We start from the raw sequence: 27631 nt of genomic DNA, 5'->3' as shown, positions 1-27631 counted from the left end.
GCCTCAATATCGGTCACCCTTCTTGGGGTCGCAACATGTAATCACTCGCAGTGAAAAAAAAAAAAAAAATAAAAAAAAAAAAAAAGAACACACACATTCAACATTGAGTACAAGGGTGAGCCATCTAAAGTCTTGATTGACCAAGTAAAGCTGATTTATGTCTTATCCACTCCAGCAGCTGGTTATTTCTTTGATCCAGTGGAAGATAACTTGTTGATGGATGACAATTTCTCCATTACCAGACAGACAGGCTCTCTGGCACAGCTGCTGGCACACGAATGCTGTCAGCTGTCACTGCACCGCCACATGTGCCTCAGTCCCCGCCCACCAAGCCCAGGCAGGTGGTGCAACTGCTCAGTCCGTGCCTACCACAGGTACACCAAGCACCCCCACAAACTACATCACACATTCTGGCTGCCATGTCCACTTCAAATGACCAAGCTACTTATTAACAACACGACATAGGATGCAGCCTGCATGCATGCCAGCCATCATATGGGGTTACAATATGCCCCCAAGCCACTGCTTGCTGTAGAGACCTTTTGTCTAGTGGACTACATCATCAGCTGGTCTCCCCTCAAGCTGTAGTCATTACCTCTTGGCTCATCGGCAGCTTCTGCATTGGAGCTCCTGCACTCACATCTGTGCCTCCATCGCATCGGGCTTTGAGACTGGATTAACTGCCCTGCAAGTGTCTGTGTTTGTATTCCTGTCAAACTCTGGACTTCGTCCACCATGTCACCAGGCTAGTCCATTGCAGTTTCGGGACACGCGTGTGAGTCATAATGGCACCGGGCTCAACTTAAGTCACTTCATGCAGTTCCCCTGCCTCCATAGTCTTGAGCATCAAGGTCAGACTGAATGCCATGCTATGCTTCCAAATCAGACTGTGTCAGTGAATGTAATGAAACATGAACAGCGCAACTTGTGAACACTTCGTTTCATGATATTAACTGCCAACCAGAGTTTGCTTGTGTGTCAGTTCCCCCAAAAAGGAACCACACATGGCTATGGGCTGGGCACAGCCTGCTGCTTCTGTCACTAGCCAGCTGTATGTGGACACACCGACTCTGTTCTCTGCCAGCCTGCGCGCTGACATCATTGACTGCCAACTAATCACTGCCACCATCGTGCTGCCACTGGTGTCACCAAAAAGCACATGAGCTCCAGACCTGTTTAAGCCTGCACCACATAAGATGGTGCTTCTGTGCATAGAGATGGAGCAATAGTGAAGTGTGGGGGGGATGAGGTTTGTGTAAGTGTGGTGGTAGAAAGCAGACAAAGCCCGTATTGCCAAACTGTGTTGGTGCTGAGAAAAATCAGATTCATTTGCTTACAGTATACCCTATTACACATTCAGATTTGTGAGGAATGTAATAAATTTTATAACTGATTCGATCAGTCATATGTATGAGAGAAATCTTAATTCAAATGTTGACGTGTTAGGCCAGGTGCTCAACAGCTTTATTTTGCGTAATGTTGGAAGGCAAGAACAACTGACATGTCAAGTACATTTTTTCTCAAAAAGACAATTCTCCAGTGATAAGGCCATTGAGATTGCTTACAATATTTGTCATTTTGGTGCATTTATAAGCAAAACAGTAATACACAGTCACCTGTAGGTAAAAACCGAAAATGAAACTCACAGGCTACAAATCTGTAGCTTCCAAGCTCTGCAACTTATCCCTTTATGGGTAACAGCAGAGATGCAGTTGCAAATTTCAAAAGTTGACTTAATTTTTCTACTTTTGTTCACTAATTTGTTATGGCATCATAGCTTCTGATAACTTTTCCTAAAGGAAGAAAGTGTTTTCACACAGAAACTTGTAACAATACGTAATGTCCACTCTAGAACTTGTTGAAGACAGCTCAATAAACTGTCGTTCCAATGATGAATTGAAGTCTGAAAACAACAGTAGGCTAACATTCATCATTACAATAAGAATAAGAGGAATCCTTTACACTAACCAATGATCCATAATACTGGGCACAGAAATGAGTAAGGTATTTTGCCACAAAAATCTTTCACAACTTAATCATTGAAACGAAGAATCTAATGAGTAACAAAATGAACTTCAAACACAAACTGAAACCATTATATTTTCTTGAAAACTACTCTATAGAATTTCTTGAAAATGTGAAATTTTATAATACGTTTATGTATCTGAATGTAGTTAAGTCTAAATCACTGTTTGCAAAAAAGAACTACTAGTAGCAACGATTAATGCAAAATATTACAATGTAAATGATCAGTATGTCATATTTTTCGCTGAAAAACATTATTGTGAGCATACACTAACATTTTCCAAAGTACAGTTAGAGACCACACCTGATGTCCATGGAACAACCAAACAACTTACATCATCTCTGAATAACTTGAGGGAATGCTGCCCTGTAAGTAAGTCGAAAATGTCCGATATCTTGACAGGTAAACTTCCCTGTTATTTTAACACATTTTCCAATTCATGCCTTGAAAATGACAGGTTTTTAGCTGCTACCTGTTAAAATATTGCAGTTTTTGACAAATTTATCTGGCTGCATTCTAGCGAGTGCATAGTAAATGCTGGGAAAAGCTTAAAGTTCACAACTAACAAAGTAGCTAGCTAATTCGTCTTGGGGAAACACATTGAAAATTATAGGTATGTCACTCATAAAAAGTTAATGTCTGCATACTTATTAGGATACAATAAAAGCCAGGACGTTTTCATATACTATAAATGCAACTGATATTCTGAAACACAAAAATACTTTATTAATTATGAGTCTTTTAAAACAAGAACTATTGTTACCTTACTTTGTTCCTGACTCTACATTGTAGTAATAACATCATTGCTGCTATCTGCATCTGTGTCCGAACCATCTGACTGCAGATTTATGATTATCCATATCCAACACCCTATCAAAGTCATCTTCCTGAAGCTTTTCAGCGTGCCACACACAATCTGTCCATGCTGAAGGGGAAATGTTGTCTATTGCTTCATGTACAAGTGATTCAGTGTTTGCTATCTTGAATGTTTTATTCCTTTCTGCCACATAGCCTTTAACCTGTGCCCAAATTAATTCAATCGGGTTATACAGGCAGTGGTGCAGTGGTAAATGCAAAACTGTGTGACCACATTCACGTGCAAGTAAGTCAAGTTCATACGTTTTCACATGTGACTTGTGTAAATTAATGAGCTGCAGGAGTTCTGCATGGGTCTGGCTGATACTGTGTGCAGTACTTTTATTTTAAGGCCAGAGCACAATATCTGCTTTCCTGGTGTTTGTACTCAATGTTTTCTCTGTTACAGCTGAATAATAGCTGGCATTGTCCATTACAATGACAGGTATCGCAAGAACTGTTCAGTGAACCACTTCTTGAAAGTGACAGCATTCATTTCTGAATGATAGGCACTGCTGTTTTTCTTACATCTAAAAACAAGTTTACTCTCAGGCACAAAACTGGAAGAAGTATGGGGAATAATTATTCAAGAACCTTATCCTATGGGAATGTTAAAACCCCTGCTATGATCACTCATTTTCCAGCAGATTTTCCTGGAATGATTTTGATTCACCTATGTTTCATCCAGGTAATACACTGTTGAACTACCTTCTCTTATTTCATGCATCTTTCCCAGGAATGTGGCTCATGCTGCAGCTACACCACTTCGATCCATTAAAAATTTTCTCCCATCATTACTTTTAACATATTTGAAACCAATGGCTTTCAAATTTCTTTGCATTGATGAAGCACTTCCTTTAAAGCCAGTTTTGTCATTCATAATTTTAACAAGTTTTTGTGAAGTCGGATATTTACCATTCATATACATTTCAAAGACGGAGTGCCTTAAAACATCCTTGTTGAAACCATCCATTCATGTAACAGGTTTCTTACGATTTTGAAGCTTTCCAGGTGACATGAAACCAACTTCTCCTGACATTTATACTGCTGTGACACATTCATTTACAATTTGCTGTACAGTTCTCTTACCTACACCACACTCCTCTGCAGTCCGTTCTTGTGTCTTTGAAATGTCAACGATGAGAGCCCCACTTTCATATTTACGTTTGAAGAAGTTGTAAATGCTGTAAATAATCATCCTTGCCTGTTTGTGAAGCACTTCACATTTATTGCCGTCACCTGACATATTTATTTGGAAATCGCACTAACACGTTTAAAGATAGACGTTCACAGCTATAAGGCAACAAGAAAATAACACCGATATCTGAATGAATAATATGCTCCCACTGTGAATTAAATTGTACTGTTGCGAAGTATGGCAACAGTACAGCTTGCAGGAGAGAGATTTTCATAACTCACAACTAGCCATGTGGAAAGCGAATGAATCTTACTGGCTGCCAGCACCTTATCGAAGGGGATGCGCAGAATGGCTGAATATTGGGCTGCTTTCTTATGTGAAGCACATAATAGTCACAAGCAGGCCTCTGGCAGCTTGTCACAGCTCCAAAGCACCACTCTCCAAGGGGCGATCTGTGTGGCAGTCACACCTAGAAATGTGCAAGCCATAGTTACAGCCAGCACAAGCTAGTGGTGCCTGACATCAGCCAGCACATCCTCAGACTTATTGTTAGGTCAAATTTTGGCAATGATGCAATGTGCAGAGGCATGCTAAAGACAAAGTAGAGACCACTGAAAGCTGAAGAATGGAACAGTGTAGACGCTGCAGGATGAGCCTGATTCTGCTTGCTGTGGGCCACATGGGTTGAGCTTAACTACAGCTCCTCACAACGCGTACAGGATTATTTAGGCAGTGCTGTCCATCTGTCTGTCTCATTACATCACAACAGCAAAATACATTGTGCCCCGCAGAAGGAAAGATTATTATCGGTTCCTACATATTCCTACTTCAAGAATGTTGCACAGGTGCTATTTGTCACCACATAACCTTCAGGTTTGGCTTGCATCTGCATTTAAGTTCAAGCATTCATTTCTCATGGAGTTTCCATATTTCTGTCCAAGCCCTGTATATACAATGCTATACAATGTAGCTGACTGAGCAAAATAAAAGTTTTCTTGTGTATCATATCAGCTGTTGTATATTTAACACTGACATAAGAACTGTCACTGTTATTACTTCATGAGCACCAATGAAGCAAATTAATCACTTGCCTGTTGTCAAACCAATCAAAATATTAAATTATAAACATCAGTTTAATGAGTTTGAATTGCTAGGCAAAGATTGCAAAAAAACTGAATTGAAGTTCAAGCAATATGCCCGATAGCACTTGAGAATGCATCCCTCTTTTACTTAATGCCAAAACAAATTGAGACTAAGATGTAATCACAAAACATCCATTTCTAATGCTATTTCACTGACGAGAAATTTATAGGTCTCAAACAGGAAATGTTTAAAATTTCATTAAGCAATTGGAAATGTTCTACTGATAAGACTTAGTAGAGATTTTAATACTGAATTTCATAACAGGTAATATTGATCAAAGGCACCTAAAATTGCTATCTCACATACTGATGAGAACAGAAGGCAGTGCAACAACAATTGGTAATTTATTTTTAAATCCCACTGCCTTTCATTAAATAAATGTGAGCCCCATAATAGATGGTATGACCACAATCATCAAGTGACAGCTAAAACAACCATCCCAATAAGGTTTAGCTAAGAAGGGAAAAGTACAGTTTCACAGAATCATAAATTGTTACTCAGTCACATTAATTAGAGAAAATTTACTGGATGAACAATAGGAAGAAGCTTACCATGGGCACAAAGTAGATAACAGGTTTAATTACACCCTAGAAATATTCTTACAGTACTATGGAACCATTTTTCAATTATAATGGATGAGGGATAATCACAGTAGAAGCCACAAGAAAGTGAGGCTGACATCAAGAATCAGAATATCTTCTACTAGAAAGAGAAAGCTTTATTTGTTTCAGAGGATGAACTCTAACCAAGACGTAAAGGTGCAGTACAAGTCCTATTGAAAAAATTCTTACTCATTTAATCAGACAGACTAAAACTATTAATGATACATATACAAAGGAAATTTGGGCAATATTAGACAGGAAATGAAAAGGTGGTCAGTAAAACAAATGCTATATGGCTCCCTGATGGCAGTAGCAACAAGACAGATGAGGTCAAATTCAATCCATTGGCTACTAAATTGTGCAAAGAATTCTTTCTAACAGTAGCTGAAAACATACAGACAAAAATGGATATGCATCATATAATTTACCACTAGAGATAAGTTTTTCCAAGTAAACTGTGAAACATACAACAAAACTCATGTCACTGAAAAGATGTAACCCTTCTCTTACAAAACTACTACATTGGTGTCCAAAATTAAAGCAACAAACTACTATTTCCCCATCATGTGTCTAATTCATGATGTAATCACACAAACTGTCAACAGATGTCCGTATGATCACATTCTGCATGGAAGATGGCATTTTGGTCAACGGAAATCGATGCCAATGGTGATGTTAGGCCACCTATCAAATGGAGTAGTGTTCGCTGGGTAGTTCCACATCCACAGTTGCTGTGTACAAAGTCACAGACAGTGCAGTATGGCACAGAGAAGATGCCTACCAGGCTATCTGTGGTGGAGGGCTATAGGAAGAATGGAAGCAGTACAGCCCCAAACTCATGTGACCTGATGTCTTAAAGTGAATCATTCTGTTGTTTCTTGGATGTGACAAGGGTTTAGAAAGACCAAAGCTGCATCATGAAGATCAGGGCAGGGCCACCCATGTGTGACATCAGAAAGAGACTGTTGTTTGGTTGTAAGGCGTGACAGTACTGCCTTAGTACTGTGCAGCAACCGGATCTGTCCCTGCAGCATCCACTGGACATGTTGTATCGATGCAAATAGTGTTGAGAAGGCTTCGACAGAGTGGCCTTTATTGTAGGAGACTTGCTGTATGACTCTGAGACCAAGATATTGTGGAAAGAGACTGATGTTGAGGAAGATTGCTAATGGTGTGGGCGAGGATTATTTTGACCACTCGAACACCTCTTCATGAAACTGTATGGATGAAGCAGAAAGGTTTAACTGCTGTCAGGTTCATGATGATGTCTTTGGACCTAATATATGGTTGTTGCAAGGTGCTGTGTGCTTATACTTCACACTGATGGTTGATAATGCTCGACCTCATAGAGCACAAGTGGTTGATGTTTTCTTGGAAATGGAAGACACTGCAAGCATGGTGTGGCCTGCTCACTCTCTGGATTTGAATATCATAGAGCATGTCTGGGATGCTCTAGGGAGACGGGTTACTTCATGTCAGAATAAACCAACTACTCTCTAAGACTTGCTACCAGCTCTGCAGAAAGAATGGACATTATTGCCTCAACATGACATTGATGGCATTATTCACAGCATGCTCCATCGTTGTGAAGTCTTTATTGCTGCCATAGGTGGTCACTCTCCACAGTAAGCACGTTAACCATTTGTCAGAATGTGTGTGTGAATCTATTATGTTGGAAAAAGTGATGAACATTTTCATGCATGTTGCAGTTGTTTATGTTCTATATTATTTACAGGGTTTCTACTTTGGTTTCACCTGTTTATACTGTTGGTGGAAAAATAAATGCAACTTTGCAAAATTTCTGTTTGTTGCTTTAATATTGGACACCAGTGTATTTTAGCCGAGTGCTATAATACAAAATTGGTGTGAGTACTATAATATTCTGCTGATTGGGTAGTACCCCACCACCACCCCCTTGAGCTGTAATCAGATGATGGTTTAACTGATTTTCTAAGTGATGGAAGTATGCAGTTTTAACACCCATTAATGGTAGTGGCAAAAAGCCAGTGATGCCTAATTATAGACACATATACCTCCCACCTTCCCATTTTATGAAAAATTTGAGACAACAGCCTACAACAGAGTACTGAATCACCTTTATGAGAATAATATATTACAAACAGTTCAGCCTGGCTTCTGTAAAGGGGTTCTACAGAGAAATCAATATACAATGTCCAGTCACATTAATGTAATGACCTGTCAAAAGTCTGAATAACTACCTTTCGCAGTGCAGGCCAGTGTAAGACATGCAGGAAGAGAGTCAATGAGATTTTGGAAGGTACCAACAGGGATGTGTGAGCCGTGATAACTCCAGTGCCATGGCCAACTGTGCTTGGTTTCCTGGTTGTGGAACCACACTGCGAACAGCCCAACTGAGATGGTCCCACAGATTCTTGATAGGGTTTTAAACTGGGGAATTGGGTGCTCAGGGGAGTACAATAAAAACATTCTGTTACTCTTCAAACCAGGCATGTATTCTATGAGCTGTGTGGTAATTTGCATTGTCCTGCTAGATACCCTTGTGCTGCATGTAGAAGTGGACATCATCCCCAAGAATAGCTGCATTCTTGTGTTGATCCACTGTGCATTCTAGAATAACAGAATCACCCAAGGAATGCCACAAAAACATTCCACAGACCATAAAGCTGCCTCCTGCAACCTGGACCCTTTCAACAACTGTTACAGAGTATTTGCTTTCAGATGTTTCTCTCTGTTGACACCAACACTCATCTGTCACAGATGCGATTCATCTGAAAAGGCCACCTGTTGCCACTCAGTGGATGTCCAGCTGTGGTACTGGTGCAGAAATTCCGATCTTTGTCACTGATTAACAGCAGTCAGTATGGGTGCATGAACCAGGCATTTGTTGCAAAGACCCATATGCAGCAATATTTGCTGAAGAGTCATTGAGGAGACATTGTTCGTACCCCCTTGGTTCATCTGGGTGGTCAGTTGCTCAACAGTTGCACATGTATTTGCCTGTACACATCTTCCCAGCTGTCACTCACACCTGCCATGTATCGGCCATGTTGCACCACAGCTGCCTTGATGCCAGTTTTGGATAGCGTTATTTCGCCATGCATGGTATATGTTAACCATGGCAGCATGCACACAGTTTCCAACCTTAGCTACATCAAAAATACTTCCACCCTTGGCCTGAAAGCCAATAATCATACCCTTTTGAATGCCAGGTAAATTGCTCCATTTCTGTATTATGACAATGACTGCACTGTTTTCCAGATCCCCACAACATATCTTATATACCCTCCACTGCTGTCCTGCCTGCCATCTGTGAATGGTTACTGCACTTTGACATCAAATGTACCATATTTACTTAATGATAAGATGAGGCTATTTCCAAATTCATCATTTTGAAAAATACAGGGTCGTCTTAAGTTCACAGATTAAACTATTACTGCTGAAGTCAACATTTTTACATTGTTTAGTAGAGTGTATAGGAGTAGTCTTACAGTTATAGGGGTCATACTACATTCAAAGCTCAAGCTTTGGCTACTGAGATCACATGCAGATTTATTTTAAAGAATTCAGAAGGACAGGACTTGGTAAATGATACTCACATTCCAGCAGGGTCTAGATTTCCCAACATGCCAAAGTGCTTCACACTGTATTAACATTGCTCGAACAATCACATGTCACTGAACTGTGAGGTGCTAGTGCAAAGAGATAAGTGAGAAGCTATTAACTAGCCACAACAACAGTCTATTGCTCTGATCAAAACTTAACAATTTTGTGAAATGCAGGAGGAGTTAGTATTAAATTATGTCATCTTACAAACTGTTGTTATATTCGAACAAGTTAGCAAGAAATATTCTCTTACATGTATAGATACTGTATATAAGCTTTAATGGTGCTTTTTAAGTGAAAGTAGCATTCAAAAATGGAAATGTTGTCCTTCAAAAAACATTAGTTGATTTAGGACCCAGACCAGTATTTTATTTAGTTATGAGAGACTGTGGATTGCAAATGAAAAATTCAGTTGCTGTTCACATATTAGAATACAAGGTAAAAACATTCTCAGCTTTTAATCAGCTTTAGAACATGATGGTCTCATTCAGTTGAAATGAGAAGGAAAGTTAATCCAGAATGAAATGTGTAACAAAGGAAATAAACCACATTAAACTTACTGTAACAGTTATCACCAGACTAAATTACAGTGGCAAGGCCCATCGTGGAGATAGTACAGACAGGCACCACTAGATTGTGGGACAAGTGCAAGTTCAAGAATGGGTCTGAATCATAATTGCAATCTTTTATTTATGTATTAGTTGGTGTTGTGTATGACTTGCACACTACCTTACATTTCAGTTTATGTTTCACAATTGCTCAAGCTCAACACTATGGATGGGTTGGAAGGGGATCAGTGACTCCTACATGGCTGAAAGCTAGGATAATTCTGGGGAAAGGAGCAGCGAACGAGTAGCAAATTTTGTGTCGCCAACCATGGAAATCTATACCGTGTACTTTGGCTTTTTACAAACACCTGCCAAGTTTAAACTGGAGTTTGCTTGAGTCCATTTGTAGTCAAAATCAAACTAACATTAAAATTGGACAAACGCTCAACAATTTCTGCAGGAGACAGTAAAAGCCTAGATAGGGGCCAGTGGCACATGTCCATGTTTCTTGCTGCAGTACTGTTGATGCTTCCCATGGTATATGGGGGGAATGAAAAGGGGGGGGGCGTGTATCATCTAGTTCTACACAGAAATATACCAGTAACTGGAAGATACAGTATGTCTTAGTGGCAGGCAGGTGATATGTTTGGAAGTAAGAGACACTGTAACATTCTCGCATCAGTATAGAAGCGAAATATGATATGTATTCAGAAAAAAAAAAAAAAACCTGCTGTGTTCTCAGACCCCACCATAATGACAATCCCAGAATTAACAACATAGTCAGAAGAAACAGCCAAATATTTGTGACAATGAATATACAAATTTCACAGCTGTGCTATTACGATAAAGACAGTGATGATTATAGGAAATGGTGATACATAGATTCAGGGTTATTAAGCAATAAAGTTAGAAAAGAAAACTGTCCAAAAATTAATGTAAACCATTTATTTTTGTTTATTTTATTTCACCTAGTATTATCAAAATTTAGACAGTCAATAAATGGCATAAGTTTGGAATAGGTATAATTTTAGCCTGTTGATAGATACTTCGTCAGTAAAACAGTTTGTAATTTAGATTAGTCAGAATACTGTAAAAAAAAAGTTTTCTCAAAGAGCCTCTTAGAGAAGGGGCATAGTCTTATACTCAAGTAAATATGGTAGGTGGTTGTCACATTAATGTGACTGTACATTGTATCTCCCAAACTCAGTTATAGTAGAAACAAGCAAGTAATACCATGCTGTTGACATTTTCTGTCATCATGCTAAGGCCTTCGTTTGTGTAGATCATAAAATTCTACTGTGGCAACTGTAATGGTGTGATGTTAAAGGCCTTGTATGGATTGATGCTTATTTAACAGTAGAAAGTAGAAGGATATATTAACAAATAACTCCCTGGGAATAGGACCAAATTCAGAGTGGGGAAACATTGAGTATGATGCCCCACAAGATTTGTTTGTTGGTTTGCTCTGTTCTTGCATATGAGGGTTATTTGGAAAGTAAGGTATGATTTCTTACAAAACATAAACCATCACAGATTTTTTTCAAAAACTGTTTTTATTTAATTCCTTACATATTACTCTGTTTTGCTACATAATTTCCATATTTGTTTAAACATTTGTCATAATGTTCTACAGTCTTTCATATCCCTAAGCCACAGACATCTGCCACCTGTGAGGATAACCAATCTTTAACTGCTTCTTTCAGTTTGTTATCTGTTGCAAAGTGCTTGCCTCTGAGAATCTCCTTCAGGTAACAGAACAAGTGAAAATCTCTTGGCCCGAAGTCTGGACTGTACAGCGGGTGGACTGTTGTTTCTACCCAGAAGATCTGATCAGATTTTGTGCACACAAGGCAAAATGAGGTCTGGCATTATCAGCAGTAACAAAAATCCTGACATCAGAAGGACACAATGGTTATTCTGTATTCCACACTGAAGGTTTTCAGGGTAGCACAGTAAGTGGCTGCTTTTGTTGTTGTCTGTTGCTGCAGAAACTCAACTTACAAGACTCCATGTCTATCCCAAAACATGGTTGCCATAACTTACATGTTGAGATTATTTGCTTGGCTCTGACTTTGACTTGTGATGTGCAACACCATTCCATTAAGTGACATTTAGACTCTAGGATCATGTAACAAAAACATGTCTTCTCCCCTGTGACAATGTTCCCTAAAGGCTGATCACCTTTCTCATGATATCAGTCCAAAAATGGAGTGTGCAAGCCCTTCTTTCCATTTTGTATTTCTCAGTAAGCTGCGTGGGAACCCAAAATGCACACAATTTGTGGAACTGCAACTTTTCTAAGACAATGTTGTGCAAAGGTGTTCTACCCACATTCAGGAATTCCAATGGTAAAATTGAAATTGTGAATTGCCAAACTTTATGAATCATTTCATCTACATATTTAATGAAATCTTCTAAGATTACCAATGATTGGCCTGATTAGAGTTCATCATGGACATTTTCCCATCCATTCTTGAAAGCTCCCGCTCACTTACACACTTTGTTGTCACTCATCACATACCAAAAAGGCATCAAACACAACCACACCCTCTGTACCCAGGAGAATAATGGAACATACAACTGGCTCAGAAAACAGATCGACCCTTAATATTACAAGGACTCATACTGTGAAATTCCAAACAAATGAAAATGAATTACAGGTAACAGAAGTAGAGATCACAAAGCACACACTAGATGACGCTTTGTATGTGCCTTTACATTGTCAGAGCTACTACCTTGTATATTTCTAAGTGTGTTCCTGATGTACAGCACTCAAATGGCTGTTGAGTGAATTACTGATTCAGGTCTATGGCCCAGGACATACTCTATTGCATCACATCTGCATGATGCCAAATGGTAGAGGTTGACAGGATGGCTGGTCAACACCCTGTGGGCCTTCAGAGCCTGGACAAGGAGCTTATATTTTTATTCCCCCTTTCCTTTATTGTGCTTACAGTAATGAGATACTAACTGGTACCAATTTAGCTGTATATATTCAATTTCTGTGACTTTGGAATTATGGCTTATTAAGTGTAGCTCATACTTAGAAATACCTTGATCTTTTTAATATTCTACTGTATATCACACTTCTTATATCTTGATGGGAAAGCCCAAATGTATTGTCTTTGTTACCATTGGTGCTGTCCAACCTGCTTTCATTTGTAATCATGCTACACATGTGGTGAGTGTTACCCTCTATCAAAGAACAGATAGTTGAAGATCATTAAAATATATATTGCAAAATATCTATAAAAAGAGGATTTACTAGTTTGTACTGTACTGGCAGACAATTTTCTCCATGTATACTATGTTATATTCTTCATCTTATTTACTCTACTTTAGATACTGTATGTCGAACTTTGTATACTACAGATTTATGTAATTCTTGCCATTAATATTTGGATAATTTTGAAATGATGAAAAACCAACGAATAACAAACCAAATGTAGGCTGATTCTATGGCCAAATTTTGAAATCCAATAATTTTTTAAATAAAACATCAATTCATAGATCCTTGATAAAGGAATCACTGAAGACAAATTGATCTGCTACTGGATGATTGTATCCAATACAGTTAAGTACTGCACATCAATTACATAAAAAAATAAGATATAGGAATGGTGAGGCAAAAGTATACTATACAAAAAATTACTGAAATATTCTAATAAATGCAATTTCGAGTTAACAAAATAGAAACACTCAATGACATAACATTTTACAAGACTAAAACCATTCTCTCATGTTTTGGAGAGACATAGGTAGGAAAAATACTGTCATTTATATCTCTTAATATATCCAGCAAAATTAATTTCTCTTGACAGTAAGTAGTTAAAGCTGTTTTATATGCTTTACTCACTTATAATTTGCTGCCTGAAAAATGTGATTCTGGGATGAAGACTCTGAGTTATCTGATTCTTTTCTCCATAATATTACTGGCTTTGGTGACCCATCAGCAGCACAGGGTATTAATAAAGTATCACCCATAAGCACATTAATATCTTCAGGCTCATGTAACCATCTGGGTGGCACTGTAAGCATAATTATTTAATTGAATAAAATTCTCTGATTTAGTTCTACACATAAGAGTGTAGCAAAATGTTACTGTACCAGTGTTAATTTCCTTTTGATGGGAGAGAAATCTGGTGGTATGAAAAATACTTCCCTTGATTTAGTGTTTTAAACATCTGTAATGTCATTTAGGGGATTTATATTTCATCCTCTTTCTACACTGAATGTTTTGAAACTATTTATAGGAACTTGTTTACTTTCTGAGAAAATTAAGTGGATAAAAATTTTATTTTTTCATGCTTTAGTAATACTATACCAGTAATATATTAAGGAAAATCCTAGGTAATAGATGGGTTGATGGACAATGGTGAATGAGAGCAAATGAAGACTTGTACACAAGACAGAACCTATCACAGCATTCTTATTTTACAGTCATATCATGAGGATGGATGGTGACCGACTAACTAAAAGAATATGGAGTTTCATCCAATCTAAGAAAACAAGGCCAAGAATGTGAAAAAGATCTTAGGCACATTGGTATCTCAGAAAGAGAAATTCCTGACAGAACAAATTTAGAAGATTGGTGAACAACTACCAAGGTTTTAAAATGGAATCAACATCCGAAAGACAGAGAGGACCATTATTCGAATAGCATAAACAGGCACTTCTTGGTGGGCACAGAAGATTCTGGCAGGAAGTCAAAGCTGGAACAAGAACAAGACCTACACACTAAGATGAATTTGGTTGTTACCACGCAGTCCATAGAGGCTCAACTCGATAGTAATATAATATATACCAGTTACTAGAAGATACAGTGTGTCTTACATTTTATGAAATGAACATTATATACAATTATAATATTTAATGCTTTGATTAATAGATTTTTCTTTACAGTAATATTGTGTGAGGTGACCTGAAATACCAGTTTAGTCTCAAGAACCACTGTTTGCCTCATGGCTAATCTTTGGTACAAGCAAATCAATACCTTAAAACATATTGCGTATTTACGCAGAGTTATGACATAACTCCGCTATTACTGGTCATAAGCCTCATATCACAAGTAATGAGGAAGGAGGAGTACTAGGAGTATTAAGGTTGTTGAAACAACCAGGGCTCATCTGGCTCCAGATAGTCGCACCTTGCACCTTGACATATGGCCCCTTGCCAGGTTTATGGTGAAGAGATTAACAGCACCTGCAGCAGAGAAGGTGGACTTCAGTAAGGTGTCAGTGGTCTGTGCTACAGGGGAGTGGCGACAAAAAGCATCTGACTTCATCTTCAGGATGGCCTAAATAAAACAATGGAAGGCAATGGGAAATCAGCACTGTTATTTTCCCATGACAACCTCATAGATTTACTCGGTCTTAAATTAAATTCTGGAACAAGCCCCACGTTGGATCTCTGAGGGCAACAGGGTTGAGGGGAGGCTCAGAATGCACAGACCAATCTAACCTGGAATGTGAGAGGCCTCTTGTAGACACAAAAGTTTGCTACCATGGTGTGAGAAAGTGCCTATCAAGATCTATATGTATTTGGACTTAGCAAGACATAGTGGAAAGAATGTGGTCACTTTGTGATTCAAGGCAAAGAATACAGTGTATTTTTCTGGAAGTGAGGAGGTGAGTAGAAATGGTACCACTATAGTGATTCCCAAGAGCCTTGGTAATGCTGTCATTGTTTATGAACCAATTTGTGATAGAATAATTTCCATTAAAATGAAAGCTTCTCCTTGCATTATCGGCATCATCCTGCATGTTGTTCATTATGAGCCATGCTGTGATGCTAGTGTAGAACATAACATAGTAACTGTGCAATACAAACAATCGTTAGTTTCTTCAGTGCAAAGCCACTTCAGCAAACTTTTAGTGGATTTCATTATTGCTGGCCAAAGTGTTCAGTTTCAGTTAGACATGGGTGCTTCAGTGTCACTGGTAAATTGCACTACTTATGATCTCCTTGGAAAACACAGGTTACAGAAGTCAACAACTACAACACTGACTGGGTGTAATGGACAGGATATTCCAGTATTAGCATCTTGTAGCCTTCCTGCCATCAATCAAAATTTGCAAAAGAGTGTGTCATTCCAAGTTTTTCACTCATGGGGCAGTGCTAATACGAGGGCCGTTCAGAAAGTAACCTCCGGTTGATTTAAAAAAATACACCAAGTTAAATAAAAATATTTTAATATATACATCTTACAACTACATCTTTGCACTATTTTTCTACATAGTCTCCATAGCAATTGAGGCACTTATCGTATCTCTTCACAAGCTTTGAAATTCCTTCTGCATAAAAATCACCCGCTTGTGCCTGGAGCCAGCCTGTGACCGCATCTTTGAGCTCTTCATCGTCATCAAACCGCTGTGACCCGAGCCATTCCTTCAAATGCATGAAGAGGTGATAATCACTTGGCGCCAGGTCTGGGCTGTAAGGTGGATGGTTGATAACGTCCCACTTGAAGGACTCAAGAAGGCCCGTCGTTCTGCGAGCAGAGTGAGGACGGGCGTTATCGTGCAAAAAAACGATACCGGAAGTCAGCATACCACGGCGTTTGTTCTGTATAGCCCGTCGTAACTTTTTTATTGTTTCACAGTACACGTCTTGATTAATGGTCGTACCACGTTCCATGAATTCAACCAACAACACCCCTTTGGAATCCCAAAACACCGTTGCCATCAGTTTTCTGGCAGAAAAATCTTGCTAGGCTATTCTTGGTTTGGTAGGCGAATTTGAATGTGCCCACATCTTTGATTGTTCTTTTGTCTCAGGGTTCACGTCACCGGTCACGATACTGTTTAACAATGGTTCTCCTTCATCCTCATAACGTGACAGAAAGTCTAATGCAGAGGCCATTCTTTGAGTTTTGTGGTGGTCGGTAAGAATTTTGGGCACCCATCGTGCACAGAACTTACGGTAACCCAATCTTGCTGTCACTATCTCGTACAAGAGAGTCTTAGAAATCTGTGGAAAACCAGTAGACAACTCCAACATTGAGAAACGTCGATTTTCATGAACTTTTGCATCAACTGTCTGAACGAGTTCGTCAGTCACCAATGATGGTCTACCACTCCTCTCTTCATCATGAACGTTTTCTCGTCCACTTTTAAATAAACGTACCCATTCACGGACAACTCCTTCACTCATAACTCTTGGTCCGTACACGGCACAAAGCTCACGATGAATAGCTGCTGCAGAATATCCTTTGGCTGTAAAAAACCTTATGACAGCACGCACTTCACATTTGGTGGGGTTTTCTATTGCAGCACACATTTCAAACTGCCACAAAAACTAAACTAGCGCAGGTACGACGTTCACTCGACCACAGATTTATGCCGACTGACCTGTTGAGTGCGTGAACGCACAGATGGCGTCGCTACTCCCCCCACAACCCGCACTGTGACCGATCGGAGGTTACTTTCTGAACCGCCCTCGTATTTTTGGCCTTGATTTGTTTGGCTTGCTAGCAGTTACTTCATCTGACTCTAGAGACAGTGTTACTCAGTTGTGTGGTGAATTTAAAGATTTTTTTTTGTTGAGGGGTTAGGTAAAGCTACCATTTTTGTTGCTCCTGTGATAATCAAAGACAATGCACAGCCTCACTTTTGCAGAGCTTGTGTGGTACCACACGCACTCTGTGAATATGTTGCAAAAGAATTTGCACAGTGGCAAGAAAAAGGTGTCTTTGCAGCCATCACAGCCAGTTTGTTGGCATCTCAATCAGTTTTCTTGAAGAAATCTTCAGGGGAATTGAGAATCTGCACAGACTTTAAGGCAACAGTGAAACCTCAGACAGTAGTTGATTCCTTCCCACTGCCGTGATGTGATGAGCTTATGGAGCACTTAGGAGCCAGTTGCTACTTGTCCAAGATCAATTTGTGTGATGTGCACCTACAGATTCCATTAGATTAACAGTCACAGGAAGTGTCTGTGGTTAATACACACATGGAACTCTACAAATTTCTTCGTTTTCCTTTTGTAGTGCATCAGCACCAGTGATCTTTTAGCACTATCTGGAACAAATAGCTGCACCTGTGCCTTTATGTATAAAATACTTGGAAGACATAATGGTATCAGGCCACACACCAGGAGAGTACCCCAGTAATTTACTTACCCTGTTCAAAGTGTTGTCAGAGGCAGGCCTCAAATGTAATGAAGACAAGTGTGTGTTCTTCCAGACAGAACTTGAGTACATATGTCTTATGATCAATTCCCAACATATTCATCTGGCGCAGTCACACTTGCAGGCTATTCATGATCTAAAACCTCCAAGAAATCTCTATGAACTGCAATCAGTACTAGGGAGCTGACCTACTGCATTCACTTCATTCCTAATGCAGCTCAAATCACAGTGCCCTTACATCATTTTCAGGGCAAGCATGTACCTTTTGCATGCTCCCACAAATGTGACATTGCATTTCAGAAATTGAAAAACACTTTGCTCAGTGATCATTGTCTGGTCCATTTAAATTCTGGCAAACCAGTTGTCTTGGCCATGAATGCATCCTCATACAGCACTGGTGTGGTTCTTTCATACAGAATTCGTTCTGCAGGCAGACCAATAGCTTTTGCCTCCAAACTTCTCAACAAGGCTCAGTCTGATTATTCGTATAGAGAGAAGGAGGCTCTTGCAATCATATATGGAGTGACTAAATTTCACCAGTGCCTGCATGGAACGAAATTCTACTTAGTCACTGGGCACAAACCACTGCAGTCACTTTTCAATCTGGACAAATCTATTCCAAACCACAATGCACTAAAATTGCAGTCATGGGCTCTTATTCTCTTACATTATCAGTACAGGCCCACAGGCCTACATCCAAGCATGCTAATTCAAACACGCTCTTGCATCTTTCTGTTGGACCAGATGTACACTTTGAAACATCGGAAGCACGATGTTGTCACATCGATGCATAGCAGTTAGATGCTCTGGACCAGTTCCCCTAGATCACCAGAATGTCACCCAGGCAACAGCAGTGGACCCAGACTTCCTGATTTTGTTGTGCTATGTCCACACTGGTTGGCCTCACTCAGTGAAACAAATAATTAGCCCAGTGATCTGCTGATACTTTGCATGTCGGCATGACTTGTCAGTGCTTCAAGGTGCTGTTTTGCTATGTACTGCATCAGAACAATCGCATGTGGTGATCCCAAAGAGTTTCCAGAGATGTGAGCTCAGCTTCCTGCACCCAGGTTACTGGGGCATGGTCTGCATGAAACAATTAGTTCACAAACACTGCACTTGGTTTGCTATGGATGTTCAAATAGAACAGATGACAGCATAGTGCCATGCTTGTGTGGAGCAGCAGGCAGCCCTCCTCAACAATTTTTTGATTGACAAAACCAGAAGTGTCTTGGCAGCATGTTCATTTGGACTTTGCTGGACCATACTGGAACATTCATTGGCTGATTGTCATCAATACATACAGCAAGTTTCCTTTTGTCGTGCCCATGAATTCAATACTGAAATGTTGCACACTCCAGTCTCTATAGTCCATATTTTGCTTTGGAGGTCTTCCAGAGTTGCTAGTGACTGACAATGGACCTTGATTTGTGTTGGCATAATCTGAGGACATTTGTGCAACCAATGGTATTTGTCACATCATCAGTGTGCGTTTTCACCTGCAGTCAAACGGAGAATCAGAGCACTTCATGCGCACTTTCAAATAGCAGATGGACAAGCTATGCACCACCACACATGGGAATGAGCTTTACTGGCCTTCCTCTTGTTTTATCACTCCCAGCCCTGCAATGGTCCTTTGACAGTGGAGTTGCTCCGTGGTTGCTGCCACCACACACTGCTTCAGCTGCTGCACCCATCTCAGCAGCCAGTGCCTAGTCAACCACTCAGGCAATGCATAAAGCTAATCAACAATTTCTTTCAGATTGTATGGCAGTTGGAAGAGTTGGGAAGTTTACATTATTGTAAAATCATTAGGTAGATCCATGTTTCTTGTACAGAGTCCAGGAGGTTCGCATTGCGGTATTGGAACCAACTTCAGCCTTGTAATTTGTGTGATCCTGCCACCAAGTCTTTGTTTACAGATTCATTGTGTGCCTGAATGATGCAGCATGCCCTCTATCCAGTGACATGGGGGTCTGGTGTCGGCACTATCAAGTCTTGAACACATGGACCTTGACCCAATGCCCCAGCCAGTCCATGGTCCACTCCATACTGCAGTCTGCTAATGGGCTGCCATTCCACCTCACGATGCTATTGTGAGTCAATGCCATGAAGTTTGTGCTCCATTGACAGTTTGAAGAATGGGCCTTCCACCTCGTTTTTCAGTTGCAAGTGAATGATGGGACACAAGCAGGGACATGGCACCAACTACAGACTCGGCTCCAGTTTCCTCATCACTTACTGCATATCCACACCTCACCCCCCGCCTCGCCCCCCTCATAGCAGCAACTGACACTACATGATGATGGTGGGGAGGTCTGTGGGGGGGGGGGGGATTGTTGTGCCCTTGCCAATGTATGCAACTGGAGCTGGTGCACTGAGACAGTTCCTGACTGGTGCCATGGGCAGCAATTCAAAGTTTGCCATTAACCAAAAGCATGGCCAGATCAGCAATATCTGTGTTGCTCAACTTCTGCACTGTGATAAGCAGCGACCACAGGCAGCAATGGATGGTCCATATTCAATGTTTGCTTATGACAGGACTAGACTGAAGATTTCACCTTTTTGGGTTGCTGCTCGTAGATACAGTTTGTAGTGGAGATCAAACTGTGAGACTTAGTCTACAAGTGGAGTTGTCTATGGCCTTTGCATTAGGTCAAGTGTTTAGTACAGAGAATGAGAGTATGGTGCCCAGGATGGACAAAGACTTGTTGACATCATATTCAGTAATGCATGCCATGACAGGCCATTGCTTATTTGTCTCTGTCTGCAAGCACATCAAACAAATTACTTTACAACTTAAGTTAAGTATAGTAGTGCAATAACATATATATTTGTGTGTCACTCATCTTTTGCTTGGTCACAGCTCCTCTGTCCACCTCAGAGTATCTGAATCTAATATGGCATGTGCAAGCTGTTCTATCTAGATACACCTCATAATATGTAATGGTGAACAGCCTACAGACTGGACTACATTTGTTCTAGTTCCTTGGTGCAAAAAAGGGACTGGTCCAACTATCGTACCATAGTATTAATATAGCATACTAACGAAGACCTTCTGTATGTAATGACTCAATGCTTGAATTCCTGCAGTCCCAGATTTCTGCAGAAGAAGCAGGTTTTGTGACAGGGAGAGGTACTTGACAGGCAGTCACGAATTTAAGGCAGATAACTGCAAAATGCCATGAGTTATGTGTCCCTGCCTTCTTTGTTTCCTATATTATAAAAAACATTTGATAGTGAAATGTGGGACGAGTTCTGGCATGAGCTCAATGAGTTTGTGGTTCCAAAACAACTAGTATCATTACTAAAAGGCCTTTGTAACAGCTGTACTGCTGCAATAAAGGTGGGTTGAGTCAGACAAGATTGTATACTGTCATCTTTGCTCTATAACATATATCCAGAGCATGACATCAGGGATGCACTGGACGACTAGGATGGTGGAATTTCAATTTGTGGCAGGAAAATCAACAACTTACACTTGCAGGTGATACTACCCTCATTGCAGGAAGCGAGGAAGAACTTAGTGATCTCGTCTGCAGAGATAAGAACATTAGTTTAAGTTTTGGTATAGACATAAACATGACACCCAACAATCAGTAAATCAACTGATGATGATATTGCCTTTTTGTATGTGACTGAGAGAACCTATGTCAAACCAGACAGTAAAGATATCATCTCCACATGATAAATTTGGCTTCTAGGTGTCAATTACAAACAACAGTACAACCTCCTTGGCACCATGCTGCAAACTGGGCAAAGGAGTGCCATGGTGCAAGTTAAGTAAGGGAACATCTGAAATGGAACATGGATCAATGGTATCAAGTTTTCTTCTTCAAAAAGTGCAGGATTTGTCTGATGCCTTGTGACGATATTAGAAGACTCAGGGGGTGGCCAGGTACCAAGGTACTCATGTTACCAGACCCTCAGACATGCTGTCTCACTGGTTCTACAGAGAGTTGGCTCACTCATACAGGGTTATTACAAATGATTGAAGCAATTTCACAGCTCTACAATAACTTTATTATTTGAGATATTTTCACAATGCTTTGCACACACATACAAAAACTCAAAAAGTTTTTTTAGGCATTCACAAATGTTCGATATGTGCCCCTTTAGTGATTTGGCAGACATCAAGCCAATAATCAAGTTCCTCCCACACTCAACACAGCATGTCCCCATCAATGAGTTCAAAAGTATCGTTGATGCGAGCTCGCAGTTCTGGCATGTTTCTTGGTAGAGGAGGTTTAAACACTGAATCTTTCACATAACCCCACAGAAAGAAATCACATGGGGTTAAGTCGGGAGAGCGTGGAGGCCATGACATGAATTGCTGATCATGATCTCCACCACGACCGATCCATCGGTTTTCCGATATCCTGTTTATGAAATGCCGAACATCATGATGGAAGTGCGGTGGGGCACCATCCTGTTGAAAGATGAAGTCGGCGCTGTCGGTCTCCAGTTGTGGTATGAGCCAATTTTCCAGCATGTCCAAATACACGTGTCCTGTAACGTTTTTTTTTTTGCAGAAGAAAAAGGGGCCGTAAACTTTAAACTGTGAGATTGCACAAAACACATTAACTTTTGGTGAATTGCGAATTTGCTGCACGAATGCGTGAGGATTCTCTACCGCCCAGATTCGCACATTGTGTCTGTTCACTTCACCACTAAGAAAAAATGTTGCTTCATCACTGAAAACAAGTTTCACACTGAACGCATCCTCTTCCATGAGCTGTTGCAACCGCGCCGAAAATTCAAAGCGTTTGACTTTGTCATCGGGTGTCAGGGCTTGTAGCAAGTGTAAACGGTAAGGCTTCTGCTTTAGCCTTTTCCGTAAGATTTTCCAAACCGTCGGCTGTGGTACGTTTAGCTCCCTGCTTGCTTTATTTGTCGACTTCCGCGGGCTACGCGTGAAACTTGCCCACATGCGTTCAACCGTTTCTTCGCTCACTGCAGGCCAACCTGTTGATTTCCCCTTACAGAGGCATACCATCGCCGAATGGAGTTAGCAGTTGGTGGATCTTTGTTGAACTTCGTCCTGAAGTGTCGTTGCACTGTTATGACTGACTGATGTGAGTGCATTTCAAGCACGACATACACTTTCTTGGCTCCTATCACCATTTTGTCTCACTGCGCTCTCGAGCGCTCTGGCGGCAGAATCCTGAAGTGCGGCTTCAGCCGAACAAAACTTTATGAGTTTTTCTACGTATCTGTAGTGTGTCGTGACCATATGTCAATGAATGGAACTACAGTGAATTTATGAAATCGCTTCAATCATTTGTAATAGCCCTGTATTTTGGGCTGATATCATTATGTCAGACACCTCTCATTAATATCAAGGGTAATTTGAGGGCTGTGTAGTAGTATGATTCATTGTTCAAGATGGTAATGTAAGAGGACGCCATGCCCATATCATGAACAGCTCTCTCCAGGAGGCAGAAATCAAGAAAATGGAAAGGTCTGCAGTGTCTACAGACATAAATCCAATTGAGCATGTTAGGAATGAGGTGAAATTCACAGTATGTGATTGCAAGAGCCCACTTAAGACATAGGATGAGCTTATGAGGGCCATTGTTGAAGAGTGGAGCAGGATTGAGGAACAACATCTTGGTTATTTTGTGGACTGCATACCCACAGGGACCCAAAATATCACAATGTGTGGCGTGAAACAGTATGACATCGAACATTAACTAGCAGCATATTTAGATTTCACTGATGTGCAAAGAAATGCACTTTCAAAGAAGCTGCCTCTACTTTGGTTATTGTTTGGCTTTCATTTCACCAAATATGGTAGCTAATAAGGAAGGAAATAATAATTAACTAACCTATTGACCTAAAAAGATTTAAGAGTCTTCACATAAAAAATTTGGAGGCATTACTTTTCGTCATGTCTTCATATATTAACTGCATAAAAAGAATATCACTAACCAGGAGGCATAGATATGTTATTTATTTCATATTTCTGACATATTATTAAATAATACTTAGATAGTGGACAGTAGGGCCTTCCAAAAAATTAAACCTAAGTGTAACATTATAAATCTTAAGAAGTAGGTCTGATTTTTTTTAATACTGTGGAACTACCTATCTGTTGAAGGAAGTTAGGAACATGAATGGTAGTGATGGACATTCAAAAGATTTTGGAGAGAAAAAGAATATGTTTTGGTTCAGTGTAGTATGGCTCACCTTATCATAGTACTTTAGAAATGAACAAAATTTGCTTCTTGTGCTTCTGTACGATGATTTACCTCTATAACTATTGGTAAATTTGCTTATCTTAATCACTATTACTATTTACTACTTCAATTGTTAAGCTACCCTAAATTCATTCAAGAATAAATGAAAGGACTCACCGAAAGGCAAAAGTGCTGCATCATTGATAGACACACAAACAAGAGGTGAGCAGCTTGGCTAGCTTTTGGAATGTGGTTACTTTTTATGGCTGTAGGAAAAATATGCATGAAAACACACACACACACACACACACACACACACACACACACACACACACACACACACTTACTCACATGCACATATTTGTCTCCCTAAACTGCGCTCAGTTGACTGCCAGTAACTCTGAGTGAGGAGCTGGCAGTCGACCAAGCACATCACAGGGAGACAGGCGTATAGGGGTATCCATGTGAGAGACTGTATGTGTGTGTGTGTGTGTGTGTGTTTCCTATAGCTAGAAAAAAAAGTGCATTCTGAAAGCTTGTCAAGCTCCGTATCTTTTGTTTGTGTGCCTATCGACGATGCAGCACTCCTGCTTTCGTGAGTTGTATCCTTTATTCCAAAATAATTTGTAATTTCCACCAGAACTTTCTGTACATTAATAAATTCATTCCATATTTTCATGTATGAAAATCAGTTAATGAATAAGAACATTGTGAAATTTCATTACCATTAACTATAAGCTGCGTTGTATGGCTTGTATTAGCAACAGCATTTCCTGCAATGCATGTGTAATTTCCTCTATGCTCCTCTGTAACTTTATTGATTGTCAATGTACTTGAGTATTCATCAATGGTTCGTTCAGCAACTGACAGTCTATAGGGAATGATTTTTCCATCCTTTAGCCATTGCAGTGATATAGGAAAGTCTCCTTTGACAACAACACAATGCAGGTGCACTCTCATTCCTTTCTGTACATCTTTTTTCGTGTATAGACGATCAATGACAGGTGCCTCTAAAACAACATGGAAACAGAAAATAAAAGGGCATTTATTCTGAAAATAGCCTAGTTATAAATAAAAACAATAAATGATAATACAGAGAAACTGCCATAACTGGTCACTATAAATAATTGACATTTATTGAAGTTAGATGTGCCCTAATTTCATTAGAATATGGTAACTAAGCAATGAAAGATCTAACTGATGAAAATTTAATCATGAGACAGAGAGAATGCTGGAGAAGGAATTAACAATCTGGTATTCTGTTTTCACCAACACGGTTCCAGGTATGTTTGGGAATAAGGTGACTCAGTAAAAATAAAAGTTTTTTTCCAAAATGTCTGTCTTAAATTATTAAGTAACCATATGCAAAAAAGGCTGAGGTGCCAACAGCACATGCACAAGTTAACTAAAAACCCAGCTCAGCTCTGCTTGTTTTGCACTTAGAAAATCTACCTCACTGTGTTCACCAGCAGACTTGATTGCTAGCTTACTAGCAGGCAGTACTATGCTATGACATGATGTTTTGTGGCAATGCAGTTAATTTCAAAAAAGTATTTACTATGCAAGCAGTAAAAATATTTTGTGTAGTTGGTATCTCCAAATAGTTAATATTAAGAATGAATTTAGGATGATCTGCGAAATTAAGAATATCAACAACAGAAGTAAAACTTATCTCCATACAATCCATGCATACAATTCAGACTGGAGATTTGTATACAGAAAGTGATATCTGTACTGTAATATGTAGGTGGTAGACATCGGACATGGAATTAGAAATCTCATTGCATTTAAAAACAAAGTAAGTGTAGGCCTGCTTTACTAGAGACTCCTACACTGTCCAGTCACAGAATGTGACCTCATGTCAAATGCCTGAACAACCACTTTTGCAGCACAGGGCACTGCAAGATATACAGGAACAGAGTCATTGAGGTTCTGGAAGAGGTACTGTCTGGGATGTGGAGCCATGCTGACTCCAGTACCGTGGCTTACTGTGCTAGATTTCTCAGCTGAGGCTCCATGATATGAACAGCCTGATAGAGGTGATCCCACAGATTTTCAATTGGGTTTAAATACTGGGAGTTTGGTGGTCACGGAGTATTGTAAGCTCATCCTGGTGCTTTTCAAACCATGCACATAATCTGGGAACTGTGTGAGATGTTCTGTTGTCCTGCCACTAGATGCCATCATGCCAAGGAAAACCAAACTGCAAGTAGGGGTGGACATGTTCCCCAAGGACAGAGGCATCCACTGTTCCTCCCAGAATGATGAGATCACCCAGGGGATGCCACAAAAACATTGCCCAGACCATAATGCTCCCTTACCTCACCTGGGTCCTCTTGATGATAGTTGCAGGGTGTTGGCCTTTAACTTTCCTTGCATAGAGACAACTGACTGTGTTCTCTGAGATTAATTGAGTTAATTAAATGCTTAGTATAGAGTAAAACAGGAGTAGTGTAAGAGAGATGGCAGTGGCTTTTTTCAGAGCAGCTGCTTTTCTGATAATATATACATAATGTAACATAGAAGTAATTCACACAGTTATCATAAGAGCAGATTTTCAGTAGTCGTTACTGGTTGTTAGCCTGCATAACAGAAGCAACTTGAAGTGACTTCTGTAACTGTTAATGTATAGCATGAGTGTTTGACTCATTCCAAGTCACTCATGGACCTTCTTCACAATAAGATTTATGGAACAAAATGTTTGAAATAATGAATATCTAGAATGGGCACTCACAAAAAGTAGCATGTCCAATCGAATATGCCCATATACTGAACATAAAAAGGAGACTGTTTCTGCTGAAAGATCAGCAATGTGAAAAACTGGTATGACAGAATAGCAGAAACCAACTATACTTTGGGACCATTTGGACCAGTATAGCCTACATGAGTGACATCCGGTGAGCTGCAGGTGTACTCTTTCTGCGCAACACACCAGATGCCATTTTCATCAAGACAATGCATGGCCACACAATGCTGCATGAACACATGCCTTCTTGTTGTCACAGGATGTCAGCCTTTTGTCCTGGCCTAGCAGATAACCAGACTTGTTGCCAGTCAAAAATGATTGGAATATGGTGAAATAACAGGTGCAGTATTGTGACTTGATGTCAGCCACCAAAGAAGAACTTTGGAACCAGGTGAGTGCAACATGGATGGCTATACCACCTTATATGCGTCGATACTATCACACATCGAACAAGTTATCAGGACCCACGGTGGATCCTGTACCTACTAGGCAACAGAACTTATGCTGAACTGAGTTCTGATTTCTGCAGAACATACTAATGTACATGTTCTGTGAATATGAACGTTCTCTGTCTAGTTGTTCAAGGTGTTCTATTTTTTCTGTATGTGAGTGTACAAAGTGGATATGTCACTTTGCTTCAGTGTAAGCAGCATCAATATGGCGTGTAATAATGCTAGAAAT

At 39.9% G+C, this 27631-nt stretch overlaps 1 protein-coding gene across 1 annotated transcript in view; it reads right to left on the bottom strand.

The window, feature by feature from the left end:
- LOC126152796 (Down syndrome cell adhesion molecule-like protein Dscam2) overlaps positions 1–27631 on the bottom strand; it is a 189620-nt gene that overhangs the window by 156773 nt on the left and 5216 nt on the right. Inside the window, exons 3-4 of the mRNA XM_049916029.1 lie at positions 24930–25214; positions 13754–13925 (exon numbers count right to left, since the gene is read on the bottom strand). Coding sequence (XP_049771986.1) covers positions 13754–13925; positions 24930–25214 — 457 coding nt within the window. The remainder of the gene's footprint in view (positions 1–13753; positions 13926–24929; positions 25215–27631) is intronic.

This window comes from Schistocerca cancellata, chromosome 2 (genome assembly GCF_023864275.1).
Source record: "Schistocerca cancellata isolate TAMUIC-IGC-003103 chromosome 2, iqSchCanc2.1, whole genome shotgun sequence".
NCBI lineage: Eukaryota > Metazoa > Arthropoda > Insecta > Orthoptera > Acrididae > Schistocerca > Schistocerca cancellata.
The sequence above is the reverse complement of the archived record's forward strand: the minus strand, read 5'-3'. Positions and strand labels throughout refer to the sequence as shown.